The sequence below is a fragment of the Saimiri boliviensis genome, chromosome 11 (assembly GCF_048565385.1).
Source record: "Saimiri boliviensis isolate mSaiBol1 chromosome 11, mSaiBol1.pri, whole genome shotgun sequence".
Classification (NCBI taxonomy): Eukaryota; Metazoa; Chordata; class Mammalia; order Primates; family Cebidae; genus Saimiri; species Saimiri boliviensis.
The window spans coordinates 14,237,530-14,254,668 of NC_133459.1; the positions used below are offsets into that span (position 1 = coordinate 14,237,530).

Sequence of the window (17,139 nt, forward strand, 5' to 3'; positions counted from 1 at the left end):
GTCACCCAGGCTGGAGTGCAGTGGTACAATCACAAACTTCACTGCAGCCTCAACTTCCCAAGTTTCAAATGATCCTCCTGCCTCAGCCTCCCTAGTAGCTGGGACTGTAGGTGCATGCCACCACACCTGGCTAATTCTTGTATTTTCAGTAGAGCTGAGGTTTTGCCATGTTATCCAGGCTGGTCTTGAACTCCTGGACTTGAGATCCACCTGCCTCGGCCTCTCAAAGTGCTGGGATTACAGGTGTGAGCCACCACGCCTGTCCCATATAGATATTTGTTTAGTACATAATTTTTTTGCTAATGATATCAAACCATGTACATTTTGCAACATGGGTTTATTTTTACAGACACTATTTAATGGGCATCTTTGCAAGAATATGAAGATCTGGGCTGGGCGTGGTGGTTCACGCCTGTAATCCAAGCACTTTGGAGGCCAAGGGGGTGGTGGGGGCGGATCACCTGAGGTCGGGAGTTCAAGACCAGCCTGACCAACATGGTGAAACCCCATCTTAAAAAAAAAAAAAGAGAGAGAGAGAGAATATGAAGATCTGCCTCACCCTTTTACACGGCTGTGTGGAATTCTACTGTGTTTCTTTTTTCTAACCAGTCCCCTCTGCATGGACACCTAGGTTGTTTGTCCTCTTGTGCGACATTGTATTTAATATATTTGTTCTTCCTGAATTGTGCTTGATGGGGCCAAACTGCCTTCCCAAAGAGCTATGCGGTGAGTGCTCCATGGCTGTGTCTTGGTAGCTGTTCTGTGCACCGGCCCAGAAGCATCGGAAGGGAGCGCGTCTTTGAGGGAAAACAACCTTTACTGGGCCATCCTGGAAGCTAGTGCTCACACTCTGTCCCTATGGCTGGGGCTGTGCTACTTCCCGTGATCCACAGCATGCAATTGTGAGGTACAGTGGTTCCTCAAGGCCCTGGGTTTCCCGGAGCCTGGGACTGTTCTTTCCCTGAGGCTCTTTGAGCCTAGATAGCCTGGCGTTCCAGTAATGGGCATTGGGTTTTTGCTGGGAAGCCAGGCCAAATGTGTCAGCTTGCTTTCCAGCGCACTCAAAGATGCCCTTCCCCTGCCAGACAGCCTCGAGCCAGGGCCACAAACAGCTTGAATGAAAGGGCTAGAGGTCCAGCCAGCTGTCCTTGGCAGGGATCACTGTCCAGAGCACTTTCACACAAGTGTCTCCTGGTTGCTCAGGGCGACCAGGAAGGGGAGTGGCTACAGCAGGTCCACGTGGCTGTAAGCTCCATGGGGCAGGGAGTGTGTGGCACTCCTGTTGGAATCCCAGGCTTTTAGAGCAGAACCTGACCCATATTCATTCACTCATTCAGCGACTATTGAGCATCTGCTGTGTGCCAGACCCTATGCCGGGGATAGGAGGAGACACACAGGGCCCACCTACACCAAACACCCCTGGACTCTGTGCACATCTGTTGGACTGGATTGTTGAACTGGGATGCCCTGGATTTTTAGTTTATATTATGTGGTGGAATTAGTGGAGGAGGATGGGGGAGGGAGACTGCAAGATAAAAGGGAAAATGTATTTGTTCCTTCTTGGAATGGTTTTCCTCTCTCGGGCTCCTTTCTGCTTTCTAAGCCAGAGCGGGTCAGAGGGCTTAAGAGTTGTATGAGAAAGAATCTCCATTCTCTCCAAATAAACCAATTCCCAGAAGAGCCTCGAGGAGGGGTCACGTGGGGCCAAGCACAGGCTGTGATGCAGCCTCAATGCCGTGGCTACCCGTACACCCCCAAAACTCAGTATCCCCTGCCCCCTGCTATACACAGAGAGAGAGGGAGAACATTCCAGGTTGTTTACTCCCAGGGCAAACACGCATCCTCAAGAGGTGACCAAGGCCAGTGTAGAGCCAGCCCCTGAAGGGAAGCAGCCTTGCAGCTGTGAGCAGGCTGGAGCCAGGGTCCGAGGACAAGCAAGGCCCTACTAAGCGCAGCCAGGGTGGGGTGCCTCTCCCACGAAGCTACGGCACCCTGATCCCAGGCGGAAAGCCGGGGCAAGCCCTTTACAGCTCGTTTCTGACCTCCGTTCATGCAGGCTCCATATTGATTGAGTACCTACTATGCTCAGATACAGCACTGGGCCCTGGGAGTAGCACAGTCCTCAGAGGAGATAAAGGCTGCTCACACGGAACCCATCATCTGGGAGGGGAGACATGGAAATAAACAAGCCAAGATCAGGCAAAATGTCCAGTGGGAATAAGTGCTCTGAGGAACGGCACAGCAGGATTCCACACAGAGTGACCTGGGGGCAGGAGCGCTCTTTGGGGTCGGGTGGCGAGGGAGGCCTGTGCTGGAGGAGACGTGGAGCAGAGCCGGAAGGAAGGGAGGGAACAGTGGTGGGGACATGGAGGTGGGGGTAGAGACCATCCCAGGGGGACTTGGACAGCACCGTGGAGCCCCTTGAAGGAGGCCACGGGCCCTGTTCCCCGGTGGCAGTGTGGCTAGCACCGGGCCAGGGATGTGTCATACAGGCCTTTGATGAGCACTTGAACCATCAAAGGAAGAACAAACAGATGTCTCCTTTGCGCTTCTCTGCTTTCTTTTCCTGAGAGCACTTATCATTCTCTGGAATCAGAGTATCTGTGCGCCTGTCTGTCTGTTACCTGTCCGCCCCATAGAACTTTGCCCACAGCAGCAAGGACTCGTCTGCTCACCCTCTGATCTCACCCCTGCCTAAAACAGTGTCTGGCATGCAGTCACTGCTGTCGGCCAGTAGATAGATGGATAGGCAGCTTTTTAATAATGTTGGTTCACTTCATACTACATAGATAATATCTTCTGTACCTGTATCTAGCTATATGTGTATATACATGAAGTGAACCAAAACTTTTATTTTTAAAATTATTATAAAAGAGCCAGATTGTCAATTTCTTCTCCTTCTTGCCAGTTTGACTGAAATCTTCCCTGGCAGCTCTATCTACAACTGAAAACTGTTCCCAACATCCCACCTCACTTCCCCACTTAATTTTCTCTGTACTGCTCATCACTTCTACCAGATATTTTCACCTTGTTGTCTGTCTGCCCACATGAGGATGTAAAATCTGTGACAACAGGGCCGTTGCGGGTTTAGCCACTGCTGAATCCCCAGAGCCCAGAACCAGGCTTGGCACACAGTGATGCTCAATAAATCGATGTGTGATGAATGAATGAATGAATGAATCACTTACCTGAGAGAAGCGTTGTTTAACTCAGAGTTTATGAATGGACTTCAGGAGGTTTTGACCCTCTGGAAGTTGTAGGCTAATATTTGTGTCGATGTGAATTTTTCTGGAGGAAAAAAAAAAAAAAGCCTGCATGCTTCCAAATCTTAAAAGGGTGCATGACCCTTAAAAAATGAAAAAGACCTTTCCTTGTCTGTGCTCTTAGTAAACCCAACTCTGGGTACAGTGGCTCACGCCAGTAATCTCAGCACCTTGGGAGGCTGAAACAGGAGGATTGCTTGAGCTCAGGAGTTTGAGACCAGCATGGGCAACAGTGACACCTGTCTCCACAAAAAAAAAAAAAAAAAAAAAAAAAAAAAAAAAAAAAACAGAAAAAATGAGCCGGGTATGGTGGCACATGCCTGTAGTCCCAGCTACAGAGCTGGAAGGATGACTTGAGCCCAGAGGTAGAGGCTACAGTGAGCTGTGATCATGCCATTGCATTCCAGGCTGGGCAACAGAGCAAGATCCTATCTCCACAAACCAAAATAAACAACACACGCGCGGTGCGTGCACACACACACACACACACACACACGCACGCACACGCACACGCAACTCTAGTCCGAGCTGTTTAGGATGGTCCATCTGGATTTAGTGACTACCATATAGGACGGTGCAGGTTTAAAACATCCCCTTCACCACAGGAAGCTCTGTGGACAGTGCCGTTCTGGAGGCTCTGAAGTCTCAGAGGAAGGTTTTCCTTTCTCCAGCCCAACTAAGAGCCAATCTATCAAATCCCCCTAGCAAATATTAGACAACCATCCTTATCACCAGTTAAAAGAAAGCACTATGCATTCTCATCTGAAAATGCCCTTCCAGGAGTAGAATTTGCTGTGATTGTTCAGAAACAAGACGAGTATGGCAGCAAATGGAAACCCAGTCATCAAATAGTTTTAGGAGAAAAATAAAATGTGGAGAGGGAACCTGGAGGGCCCTTTTATTTACAGTAAGGCTAAATAGGAAAGCTGGAAGTCTTCCTACATGTGACCAGATATTTGAGATGAAAAATGTAAATTCTGTCTCTGCTGAAGCCCTAATGATGCTTTCCCGAAGGTGCTAAGTGATAGCGTTCCACTATCCCATCAGTCGTTCACGTTTCTGTGAATGTAAGAGAAATCTTCTAATCCCTGATCAACTGCTGCCCGCCCCATTCTGCCCACAGGAGCAATCCTTCAGCGACCTAGGGGTCAAGTGCAAAGGGTCTCGGCATGAGGAGGTCATCCAGCGCCAGAGAAAGGCCTTATCTGAACTTCGAGCACGAATTAAAGAACTCGAGAAGGCCCGCTCGCCAGGTAAGTCTCCTTCCGAGTCAGCGCAGTGGACCCCAGACTCGGGCTCACATTCGGGACTGACCAGTTTGCCAGGAGTACCATATTTTATCCACATCATCTCAGAACTCAAAGGACATTGTAATACACAAAACAGTGGGCAGACGGTGATCTCAGAGGCAAGTGCAGGCCTGGTTCCAGAGGCTCCAAAGGAACGCAGAAAACACTGAAGGAGATTTTATCCTATTAAATAAATAGGATTTGACACACAACTCCCTATTGTACTTTTTCTACCTTCACGGTGGCTGGGTGAAAACTCTGTCATGGCTGAACACTGTCTAAGGATCGATGTTGGGGAACCACTTAGAGTACCTGTTTAGAGGGGATCGCTCTCTCCTAAGACCTGGGGTCTGCTGCAGGGTTGGGCACTGTCTAGGACCTGGAAGCCTGGGTTCAAGTTCCGTCCTGGTTCCATGGCTGGAGGACCTTAGCAAAGTCCTCCCTCAATGCCTTGGCATGACGCCTGTGTGGCCGCAGCCTCGTATGAGCCGCGTGACCTTGGCCGAGTCAGATAATCCCTCTGGGCCTGCATCCTCACCTCCAAGGGAGGTGGTCATGAGGGTGAAAACAGGCCCGAGGTAAGTGTCCCGGAAGTCGTAGCTATGGTCATGACATGAAATCGCTTCTTCCTGAGCCTTTCTTTTCAGCCTGCTTTGTTCCTTTTATAGATCATAAACACCACCCGAATGAATCAGTTCTAGATTTAAAGAACCTCAGAATGGAACACAATGTCCAGAAAATACTGTTGGATGCAAAACCGGATTTGTCAACTCTCTCAAGAATAGAGATCCTAGCGGTAACCAAAGAAAATTCTCTCTGCAGTGACTGGCATATGGAGAGGAGGGGCCTGAGGGCAGACACGAGCTGGGTTCCCTGGCACGGCCATACATGTCAGTGGTTTGGGGCCAGATCCTCCTTGATGGGCTGTTGTCTATACTCAGTAGTTGGTGCCCCCACCCTACCAGGTGTCCAGTGTTTGCACAGAAAGGTGGCCTTCCGTTTCTGCACAGCATGGTTAGCGTGGCAGTGACGCTGGGCCAGATTAATCGCCTAAGCATGACAGGCCCCTTTTCACATCATGTGTTATATTCTGCAGCACGCGTTCAGCAGGCTAATTTATCATGTTCCACCACGAGTTTGTCTGAAGTTTGCTTTTCACTGTCACCTGAAAAACACACACGCACATAAAAAGCAGGAGAAGGGGGCCGTGATTCAGAGCACACTGCCCAAGAGTCAGAGGGACTCACATTCCAGATCCAAGCTCTGCAAGCTGTGTGACCTTGGGCAAGGCTCTTAACCTTTCTGAGACTCCATTTCCCAGCTGTAAAATGATGATGAAAATACTGAAGGAGATAATTCTCCAAAGTGCTTACCCGAGTGCCTGGCTCAGAGGAAAAACTTGACAAATGATATGTTATTATTATTAAATACTGTTTAAATAGACCAGGTGTGGTGGCTCACGCCTGTAATCCCACCACTTTGCAAAGCCAAGAGAAGAGGATCTCTTGAGGTCAGGAGTTTGAGACCAGCCTGGAAAACATAGCGAGACCCCAGCTCTACAAAAAAAAATTAAAAATACATTAGTCAGGCACGGTGCCAGGTGCCTACAGCCCTGGCTACTCAGGAGGCTGAGATGGGAAGATCACTTGAGCCCAGGAGCTCAAGGCTACTGTGAGCTCTGATCGTCCCACTGCTCTCCAGCCGGGACAATAGGATTTCCAGAAGTGATCTCATTGTGCAGTTGAAGGTGCCTTTTTATCCTAAATGGATGTTTGGGCATTTGATGGACATGTGACGGGTCAGCATCTGTCACTGTCACAGGACCCGCCAAGGGCATGTTTGCTGCTGCAGCTGGATCCACACCAGCCAGGCTTCTAGAAGAAATGATGAGGCCATCCTACATTCTCTTGGCAGGGGTTTCTGGACATTCGCGAGAGTCCAGGAAGAGGGTCCTTGGAAATGAGCTGGTTTTCTTGAGAAAATCAAACCCTCCTTCACTGAAGGCGGGCGTGGAGGGGCAGCCTGCAGGTTGGGCCCATTCCCAGCCTGACCCACTCTGAAGACAGGCCTTCTCCTCGTCAGGGCCCCAGGCCCACCATGGACACCTCACCGCAGGAAACCTCTCCACTCTCTCGAAAGACCTCAATCTTCCAACACTGGCAGCAACTCAAATTAAAAGAAAGAAAGGAACCAAGCACAGTGGCTCATGCCTGTAATCCCAGCACTTTGGGAGGTCAAGGCTGGTGGATCACTTTGAGCCGAGGAGTTCAAGACCAGCCTGGGCAACATGGCGATGCCCCGTCTCTACAAAAAAAAAAAAAAAAATACCAAAAAATGAGCCAGACATTGGTTCCCACACCTGTATTCCCAGCTACTCGGGAGGCTGAGGCTAGTGAATCACTTGAGCCCAGGAAGTGAAGGCTGCAGTGAGCCGAGATTGCACCACTGCACTCTGGCCTGGCGACAGAGACCCTGTCTCAAAAAAAGAAAGAAGAGAAGGGGCAGGAGGAAGAACAGCTGGCATTTACTGAGTGCTTTCTGTTTACCAGGCATTGAGCAAAGCCCTTCACACACGTTATCTCATTTAGTCCACACAGCAGCCTGGGTCAGTTACCATTGTTATACCCATTTTACAGATAAGAAAAATTAAGACTTCAGGCCAGACATGGTGGCTCATGCCTGTAATCCCAACTCTTTGGGAGGCTGAAGCAGGCAGATCGCTTGAGGCCAGAAGTTAGAGACTAGCCTGGCCAACATGGCAAAACCCCGTCTCTACTAAAAATACAACAATTAGCCAGGCTTGGTGGTGCACATCTATGCTGAGGCACAAGAATCACTTGAACCCAGGAGGTGGAGGTTGCAGTGAACAAGAATGCACCACAGCACTCCAGCCTGAGCAACAACGTGAAACTCCATCTCAAAAAAAAAAAAAAAAAAGAGAGAGAAGGAAAAATTAAGGTTCATAACGTTTCAGAAGGTCAAGCACCTCACCCAAGGTCACAGAGATAATGAATGACAGAGCCAGGACTGTGTCCCTGGAGGCCCGCCTCTTGCACCCTGCTGGTCTGATGGGGTGATCAAACCCGTAGCCCAGACTCTTCCTTAGGTCACCCTCGCTTAGGGAAAGAGATGAGGTTCTGAAGGGCAGGCAGAGGACGCAGCTCGGGGAGCTGGGGACACCAAGCTGCATTTTAGGTTTTTTTTGTAGGAAACCTGCCCAATTTATTGTGGTCTTTAAATACCTTCCATATTCTTATCTGTAGAGAGATAAATGTGTCTACTCTTAATATAGACAAATATGGCCAGGTGCGGTGGCTCGCGCCTATAATCCTAGCACTTTGGGAGGCCGAGGCAGGCGGATTATCAGGTCAGGAGTTTGAGACCAGCCTGACCAACATGGAGAAACCCCATCTCTACTCAAAAGATAAAATTAGCCGGGTGTGGTGGTGGGTGCCTATAATCCCAAATACTCGGGAGGCTGAGGCAGGAGAATCACTTGAACCTGGGAGGCGGAGGTTGCAGTGGGCTGAGATCGCGTCATTGCACTCTAGCCTGGATGACAAGAGCAAAACTCCACCTCAAAAAAAAAAAAAAAAAAAGTCACAGCCTATCACAGTCACCTTTAGGCTGTTATGTTTTTGGGATTGGGTGTGTTTTTTTTTAATCTCCCAGGTTTATAGCGTAGAGCCGGTACGTGCTGTGAACTGACATGCTCTTGGTGTCCATGGCGAGCACTTAAAACCCAGTTTAGTTGAGGGGGATGCATGGAGGTTGTCTGTGACTTCCAGACTCCCTGCTCGGCCTAGTGGCTTTTCTATGCTTTCAGCTGGGGTTTTTAGCAAGCAGCTGGCTGAGCAGGGTCTCAGCAAGCACACAGCTGCATCATCTCTGGAAAGGGTCTGAAGTGAGGGTCGTTTCCGCTGCATGAACATGAAGTTCCTTTAATAAAAGGAAGGGGGATATTTTTTATTTAACCTGTATTCATTCATTTGACAAACATGCCCACTCTGTGCCATTCTGTGCCAGGCACAATGCTGGGCACAAAGGAGAGGGAGAATGAGCAAACAGCAACACAGTCCCTGCTTCGATGGCACTCTCATCTAGACCAGGGTTTCCAGGCCTTAGCACTGCTGATGTTTTAGGACCCCATAATTCTGGCACAGTTTGTGGAGGGATGTGTGGATGTCTCATAGCGTCTTTGCTTTCTAGCCCCCTAGATGCTGGTAGCACTCCTTGCCTGCAGTTGTGACCATGAAAAATGTGTCCAAACACTGCCAAATGGCCCAGGGGAGGGGACAAAGCCACCCCAATTGAGAACCACTGTTCTAGAGGGAAGACAGGCAGTGATCAAAGAACAAGATAAGTGATGTACAATTACAAAGACTTCAAAGACAGTCATTCTCTGAAGGGTAGGAATACAGTTATAAGAAAGCAGGTGACAAAGGAATCAGACTGAATGATCAGGACCCAGACTGAAAATCCACTCTCTTGAGTTACTCTTTGGTAATCACACAGTGCTTTAGCTTCCAGTCATAGAAAGTCGTAATGGAATGTCAAGAGAGGGCTTTTATTTCTGATTTCAGCCTCAGAATGGCCTTTGCAACGCAAGGTTCAGCTCAGCCATGGAGAAGTCAGGGAAGATGGACGTGGCTGAGGCTTTAGAGCTCAGTGAAAAGCTGGTAAGTATCTCCCAGCATCCAGCCCACTGCTGTCCGAAGCCTGTGTGCCCTGCAGTCAGTGGTAACCACGGGACAGTTTAAATAGAAACCTCACATGCCTTTTTAGTTGTTCTAATAACTCTGCAAGACCTGTCTACTATCCCAGCACGGGTCAGCAATCACATAGCCACATTCCTTGAAAACACGGGTAGTTAGAATGAAATGTTTATACCTGTTGTCATTTTTCACCCCCGGTTCTCAAAAAAGGCATAGCGTAAGTGGACGTGGGGAAAATGAAAGCCCCAGTGGCGCTCCTTTCAAAGCATTTGTTCTCTGCAATTGCGGAAAGTGAACAAAACAGACTTAGACGCTGGCCTCCTTAAAGCGGCCCCCAGCGGCCCCGGGGAATGCCGCTGATCCGCAAACGCTTTCCTTGTAGTACCTGGAGATGAGCAAAACCCTCGGAAGTCTGATGAACATCAAGGACATGTCTGGCCACGTGTCCATGAAATATCTCTCCCCCAAGGAGAGGGAGAGGGTCAACCAGCTTCGACAGAGGGACCTCGACCTGGTGTTTGAAAAGATCACCCAACTCAAGAACCGGCTGGAGAGGAAAGAGGAGCTGCTGAGAGGGTACGAAAAGGACATCGAACAGCTCAGGTACCTCGGCACCCCCACGTCCCCAGCTCAGGCACCTCGGCACCCCCACGTCCCCAGCTCAGGCACCTCGGCACCCCCACGTCCCCAGCTCAGGCACCTCGGCACCCCCACGTCCCCAGCTCAGGCACCTCGGCACCCCCACGTCCCCAGCTCAGGCACCTCGGCACCCCCAGGTCCCCAGCTCAGGCACCTCGGCACCCCCACGTCCCCAGCTCAGGCACCTCGGCACCCCCACGTCCCCAGCTCCGGCACCTCGGCACCCCCACGTCCCCAGCTCAGGCACCTCGGCACCCCCACGTCCCCAGCTCAGGCACCTCGGCACCCCCACGTCCCCAGCTCAGGCACCTCGGCACCCCCACGTCCCCAGCTCAGGCACCTCGGCACCCCCACGTCCCCAGCTCAGGCACCTCGGCACCCCCACGTCCCCAGCTCAGGCACCTCGGCACCCCCACGTCCCCAGCTCAGGCACCTCGGCACCCCCACGTCCCCAGCTCAGGCACCTCGGCACCCCCACGTCCCCAGCTCAGGCACCTCGGCACCCCCACGTCCCTGCGGAAAGGCCCATGCCTTCCTTCTCTTGGCTAAACTCGGGTTAGCAGCAGACACGTAGGCCTGGACAGAGACCTGAGTTTGGAATACCTCACATGTCAGAGGGGGAACAGGGAGGCCACTGACAAGGCCTGGCAGAGGGAATTCTGTCCCTGAGATGGCGGCTGCAGAAGCCCCAGTTTCCCCATTCTGTGAACTGTTTTCTGTGCAGGCTGCACCTCTTGTGACCCTTGACTTAATGGTTTCCCACGTGTGTAGCTCTGACAGCTCCATCATATTTTCAGTCACAGTCCCCTCCCCGGAACGCCGGGAGGGCTGGTCACATCCTTTGTCCCCTCCCGCTGCACACATTCTACTGATGAGCGCTTGTTCCGCTCTCTGCGCCCCACATCTTCATCATGCTCTCCTGCTTGTGATGACACTCGTGAGCGAGGCCCCGCCGTGGATGTATTTTGAGAGACTTCCAGGTCGGGCACATGGATGACGAGTGGGAAAGATAAGGGAAAAAGAGACTCCATTTCTTTCTCCTGTGCACCCAGGCGGAGCAAAGTGTCCATTGAGATGTACCAGTCGCAGGTGGCAAAGCTGGAGGATGATATCTACAAAGAGGCGGAAGAAAAGGCCCTGCTGAAGGAGGCCCTGGAACGCACGGAACACCAGCTGTGCCAGGAGAAGAGGATCAACAGGGCCATCCGGCAGCAGAAGGTAAGGCGCAGCTGCCCAGGGCGGGACCTCCCAGGCTGCCCCGCAGCTCCCGATAGAAATGGCCAAGGGAGGTTCCTGGAGGCTCCAGGTGGCGCAGAACTCATGGGAGGCAACTGGGTAGCTTTTGCATCAGACAGACCAAAGCTCTACCACTTACTGTGTGACCTTAGATAAGTTTCTTAACCTTTCTGAGACTCATGGTGCTCATCTGTACTTCTTTTAATGGTGGCTGTTGTTTGTTTATATCATTCTGCCAGGCGCTGGGGATACTCTCAGAGGGTGGAGATTTGTGTTCACTATTCTGAGTTCCTGGCATGCAGTAGATACCAAAAAATATTTGCTGAATGGATGGGCGGAAGGACAGACAGGGCGATCGATGGACAGATGGATGAATAGCTGGCTGAGGAGTATACAGGAGGATGGGCAGATGGACATCCTGGAAGAACGTATCCCTTAGTGTGGAACAGACAGACAGAGAGCTGACTTCGGGTGGATTTCATAGCTGAAGGGTGCCAGGGCCGTGCCATCCAGGGAGGGTACTCAGCGTGCCTACGGCATGCAGGGAGGACCTGCCAAAGCCAGGATGCCGCCAGTGACCACAAAGGAGGCTGGAGCTTGGCCACCAAAGGGACGAGAGGGTGGACATTCCCCGGCTGAAGGAGCCGCAGAGGAAAGGCGTGAGGCTGAGACTTGCTTTCTGGCACAGAGTTGGAAATAGCACTGGCTTGAGAAACCAAAATTCCAATCTCAGGCTGGTGACCCAGCGAAAATGGGTCTCCCTCTCAACACACATGCACATGCCCATGCACACCCTGGCATCTCATCTGTAACATGGCACAGGAGTCGGCCAGTCCTGGGTTCAAATCCCTGCACTTATTAGCTGTGCAATCTCTGAGCCTTGCTTTCGTCATTAGTAAATGGAAGCTTCCAGCCCCTGCCTCACAGGTGGGTGGTGAGGATGAAAGAATGCGGACGTCGGCCCATTGTGATGGCTCATGCCTGTAATCCCAGCAGTTTGTTTGGCCAAGGCAGGTGGATCATGAGGTCAGGAGATTGAGACCATCCTGGCCAACCTGGTGAAACCCCATCTCTACTAAAGTAACAAAAAATTAGCCAGGCATTGTGGCACCCACCTGTAGTCTCAGCTACTCAGGAGGCTGAGGCAAGGGAATCACTCAAACCCGGGAGGCAGAATTGCAGTCTGGAGGGACAGAGGAGTATACAGGAGGATGGGCAGATGGATGTCCTGGAAGGTCACAGGTCGTGCCACTGCACTCCAGCCTGGCGACAGAGCAATACTGCATCTCAAAAAAAAAAAAAAAAAGAATGCAGGCATCCCTTGCTATCTGCTGTCCACTCTTGCTGTCCTCGAAACTTGGGAGCCAAGTGGTTTCAGATGGTGAGGGGGCTTGTCCCATCTCTGAAGCACCTGCCCAGGGCCTGGCACCAGCTGGTGAATGCTGCCTTCCCCACGCTGCCGTGACCCGTGCTGCCCATGATCACTCTCCTGGGTGAGTCCTGCCTCAGACAGGCAACACACACAAACACTTACTGCATTGGGTCCACATACTGGAAAGTTTCCCCACAGCAAGGCACGCACGACAGCACCCAGGCAGCTTCTGAAGCTCCGGGCAGAGGGGCCTTCCTCCCTGCTTTTCAGTTTCCATATTCATTCATCCACCCCTGCAGCCCACAGGGCACTGGAACAGCGACTTCTACATAGAGCCAGACTCTCCCTTTCCTTCCCTCTCGCCTAAGGTGGAGCAGATCCCAAGGTTGGGGTCAGGCAAGCCAGGGAAAGAGCCACAGCCACCGCCACCTCATGACCATCTCCAGCCCAGGCACTGGGCTCCTCTGAGCTTTGCAGACATGATCGGGCTTCTTAATGCCTCTAATAGCCCTGCCTGGTACGATGATCCCTATGTTACAGATGAGGAAACCGCACCTCAGAGAGTTAAGAGGCACCCAACTGCACACAGTGGCTGGTAAGGAGGGCTGGGACCTGACCCCAGATCCCTCTGATCCCAGTTCTCCTGCTCTCTGCGGGGTTGGCCCTGAGTCCCCCTCCTTGTAACTGTTAGCTTTTATGTGTGTGTGCATGTTCCTGTGTGTGTGTATGTGTGTGTACATGTGTGCTGTGTGCATAAGGGTTTCCTGTGTGAGATGCTGTGTGTGTGAGTATGTGTGTGTTGCTTGCCTGAGCTCAGAGAGAGGCAAGCCCCAGCCCCCAGGGAAGGGTGCCCCTCCACCAGCCAGGTAAGCTCCTTGCAGAGGCTTGGCCTTCATCCCACAAACCTTGCAGACCGCAGGCTCCCTGGCTTGCAGCCCCAAAAATGAAGGCAGTGTCCTGCTCTGGGCCCGGCCTTTCTAGCACTCACCCCTCTGAATTAAACATCACAGCCCACCCCCCACTCGTCTGCACATGTCATGGGGCTGCCTCAGGCAGGGAATGGTTTCCTTTCACGCAGTGCCATGCCTGGGAGATCTGGCAGCAACAGAGGCCTGAGCTGTCCTTTGATGTGCCCGCTGGAGAGCTCGCTCCTTCCTGAGGCAGTGAGGCAGCGTCCCCCAGAGCTTGGCAGGCCAGGCCCACAGCACAGACACCAAACCACAGAATGGGACAACAGAGGGCCCCAAAAAGCCCATTGTCATGCACTGGCTGAAAATGAAAGAAAACCTGCAGATTTACATAATCAGTCCACATGCATTATTCATGGCTGCCTGATAGACGCACACACGATGCGGGCTGGCCAGCCTGCCACGGAGCAGGAGGAGGAGGGTCCTAGGTAGCCAAGCCAAACCTCCAGCCAAGTCCCCAGCTGGAGCCGGGAACTTTTGAATTCATGGAATTTACAACATAGGAAAGATTCGCTAGAAAGTAGAGCCACCGTCACAGCAAGGCCGATGGTGTGATTTACGGAGCGCTTGCTGGCAGGCACACCCCCCAGGGCAGGGCCCACCCTCACCTCATGCCAGCCTGCAAGGAGGGCTGCCAGGCATCTGCCCACTGAGAGGGGAAACTGAGGAGGGCGAGGGCGGTGCCACCCGCTACTCAGCCACAGAAGCGGGACCTCAGTGACCTCCGACCCCGGCCCCCCCAGCCCGTCCCCTCCTCTACCCCATTTCCAGGCTGCACCCCGCCTACTCTCTCACTGTTTCTCTCGGGGTTCACCCCTGGGCTCAGTTTGAATTTAAGGTTTGTGACTAACATGTTATCGGAAATTCTTGTTTGTCAAGGGGAAAAAAAATTCTTTTTTTATTTCTTGCTGTTCAAGAGTTTGACAACATCAGAAAAAAACGGGTTTTTTTCCCAATGTTGCAAGATTCCAAAGGGAACCTGTATACATCTGTTTGGGAGCAGCTGCTTCCTAGCAGTATATTTTCATTAAATGGCAATTAAAGGAAAGTAGAATTCCTTCTTTTTAAGTTTCACACTTAATATTTTCACAAGGAGTCGATATTTTTCCAAGTCTCCTGTATGAAATCTCAGCACTCCTTCATAAAGCTGGCACAGTTCAGGCACTGGGAAACGAAATTCCTCACCTTGAGTTTCAGAACCACCCGCCCCCGACATACAGACCACCGCTGTAGTTTTAACATTTGAACATCTCTTCACTGAGCAGAACTTTCCAGAATCAAAGGTCATACTTCCAGCTGGGCAGGGTAGATCACGTCTGTAACACAAGAACTTTGGAAGGCTGAGGCAGGAGGATCCCTTGAGAACGGCCTGGGCGACATAGCAAGACACCATCTCTAAAAATAAAAGTTAAAAAAATTAGCCAGGTGTGGCACCGCACACCTGTAGTCCCAGCTACTTGGGAGGCTAAGATGGAAGGATCGCCTGAGCCTAGTAGTTTGGGGCTGCAGTACACTTTGATCACGCCACTGCCCTCCAGCCTGGGCGACAGAGCAAGCCCTTGTCTCTTTTAAAACAGAAAAAAAGGCATGGTTCTATACGAATACCTCTGGTTGTGCAAATCAGACCTGACATAAAATGCGGGGAAAAGCCTCAGCACTGGTCATCCTCAGAGGACCTCGTGGTCATCAGCGTCCTGGCTCTAAGATGCCCCGGGTCCGCAGCTCCCTGCGGTGACCGTGTGACAGTGATGATGGCCCAGGCTGTGCCCAGTCTAGTCCACTTCCTACATCGCTAAATAAGGCGGCAGAGTCTCTCAGAGATAAGAGGCAGACTTTGGAGGGAAACAGGCAGGGCTTAGGGTTCAGGCGCACCTCTGCCCCGGAGTGAGCCTCAGTAGGTGACTTTGTGTCTGTCACAGGTTTCTCAGAAACAGCAACAGTGAAGTGACGGTCACGACAGGACCTGCTTCATGGGGCAGTTAAATGGTGCGATGCGGGCAGCGCCTGGCACAGAGCAAGCTCAGTTACTCGGTTACTGTGGGGAAGAGAAAAGGCCACTCGGGGGTGGGGGGCAGTGCCCGAATCGCTTTCAATGAGCTTCCTGCCCGCTGGCGCATCCTGCAGACCCTGAGACTTTTTCCCGGGTCCTCCTAGAGCTGGCAGCGCCTTTGTGAAGCTGCCTTTTCTATTTGGTGAATACAACTAGGGCCACAGCCAAGGAAGAGCCAGTACTTTTCATGAATGGGTTAAGACTGAATTTTCAATAGAAACATTTTAAATGCACAGAAGTTGCCCTTGGAGAAGGCTGCAAGCCCTTTCTTGGGCCTTTATTAGGACTGGAGTGTGAGAACCACCGAAATGCCCTAGCTACTTCTGGCTCCCCTTCCGGGCTCCAGCCAATCAAATCCTGCCCAAGGGGCTTGGCCACAGTTTTGCCGAGCGGTCTCCGCTGGGCTGGGGCCCCTGACCTTCCCTCTGCATTGTAAGCTCAAATCCCTCATCTTTGAGAGGAAAATAAAAATGTGCCTAACTCACAGGGGTCAGTCCTGTGAAGGCACGCGTATAACACCCTAAGCAAACAGGACCTCGCAATCGTGCTGTTTTTCCTTTTCCTTTTTCTTTTTTTTTGAGACAGAGTCTCGCACTGTTGCCAGGAGCCAGGCTGGAGTGCAGTGGCGCGATCTCGGCTCACTGCAACCTCCGCCTCCCAGGTTCAAGCAATACTCCTGCCTCAGCTTACCGAGTAGCTGGGACTGCAGGCGCACACCCAGCTAATTTTTGTATTTTTAGTAGAGACGGGGTTTCACCGTGTTGGCCAGGATGGTCTCAATCTCTTGACCTCGTGATCCGCCCGCCTCGGCCTCCCAAAGTGCTGGGATTACAGGCTTGAGCCACCGCGCCCGGCCTTGTTTTTTCTTTTTCTTTTCTTTTCCTTTGCTTTTTTTTTTTCTTCTGTGTGTGTGTGTGTGTGTGTGTGTGTGTGTGTGTGTGTGTGGTTTGGTTGTTTGAGACCCAGTCTCGCTCTGCCACCCAGGCTGGAGTGCAGTGGCACAGTCTTGGCTCACTGCAACCTCCGCCTCCCAGGCTCAAACGATCCTCCAACTTCAGCCTCCCAAGTAGTTGGGATTACAGGTGGCCACCAGCACGCCTGGCTAATGTTTGTGTTTTTTTAGTAGAGACGGGGGGTTTGCCATGTTGGCCAGGCTGGTCTGGCTCAAGTGATCTGTCCACCTTGGCCTCCCAAAGTGCTGGGATTATAGGCATGAGCCACCACACCTGGCCAGCGTATCAGTACTGTTTCATACATCCTCATATCAGTCCTGTTTCATTGAACTCACTATTTCCCAAGATTTTCTTGGGCCCAGGTATTTTCAAGATCCTGGTTTCTTCAGTGCCACTATGCGTTTTTGACGAAAAAGTAGCAGTTGGTAGATGTGCGGGATGAGAATGGGATGAGGGTTGGGGGGTTATCTCAGGCCCTCACAAGGATGGAGAAGTAAGGTCTGACTAGACTGAGGCGGTGTGTGGATAGAAGATGGCTCAAGAAACAGGCACCAGGCCGGGCGCGGTGGCTCACACCTGTAATCCTAACACTCTGGGAGGCTGAGACAGAAGGATGACTTGAGGCCAGGAGTTTGAGACCAGCCTGGGCAACAT

At 51.7% G+C, this 17,139-nt stretch overlaps 1 protein-coding gene across 8 annotated transcripts in view; it reads left to right on the forward strand.

Annotated features, from left to right (window-relative positions):
• Nucleotides 1-17,139, forward strand: part of FHAD1 (forkhead associated phosphopeptide binding domain 1) — a 156,541-nt gene that overhangs the window by 126,329 nt on the left and 13,073 nt on the right. For all 8 annotated transcript variants that reach the window (XM_074380102.1, XM_039474472.2, XM_074380103.1 and 5 more), the window contains 5 exons: nucleotides 4,387-4,516; nucleotides 5,221-5,348; nucleotides 9,136-9,231; nucleotides 9,650-9,870; nucleotides 10,959-11,124. In XM_074380102.1, the coding sequence (XP_074236203.1) occupies nucleotides 4,387-4,516; nucleotides 5,221-5,348; nucleotides 9,136-9,231; nucleotides 9,650-9,870; nucleotides 10,959-11,124 (741 nt within the window). The remainder of the gene's footprint in view (nucleotides 1-4,386; nucleotides 4,517-5,220; nucleotides 5,349-9,135; nucleotides 9,232-9,649; nucleotides 9,871-10,958; nucleotides 11,125-17,139) is intronic.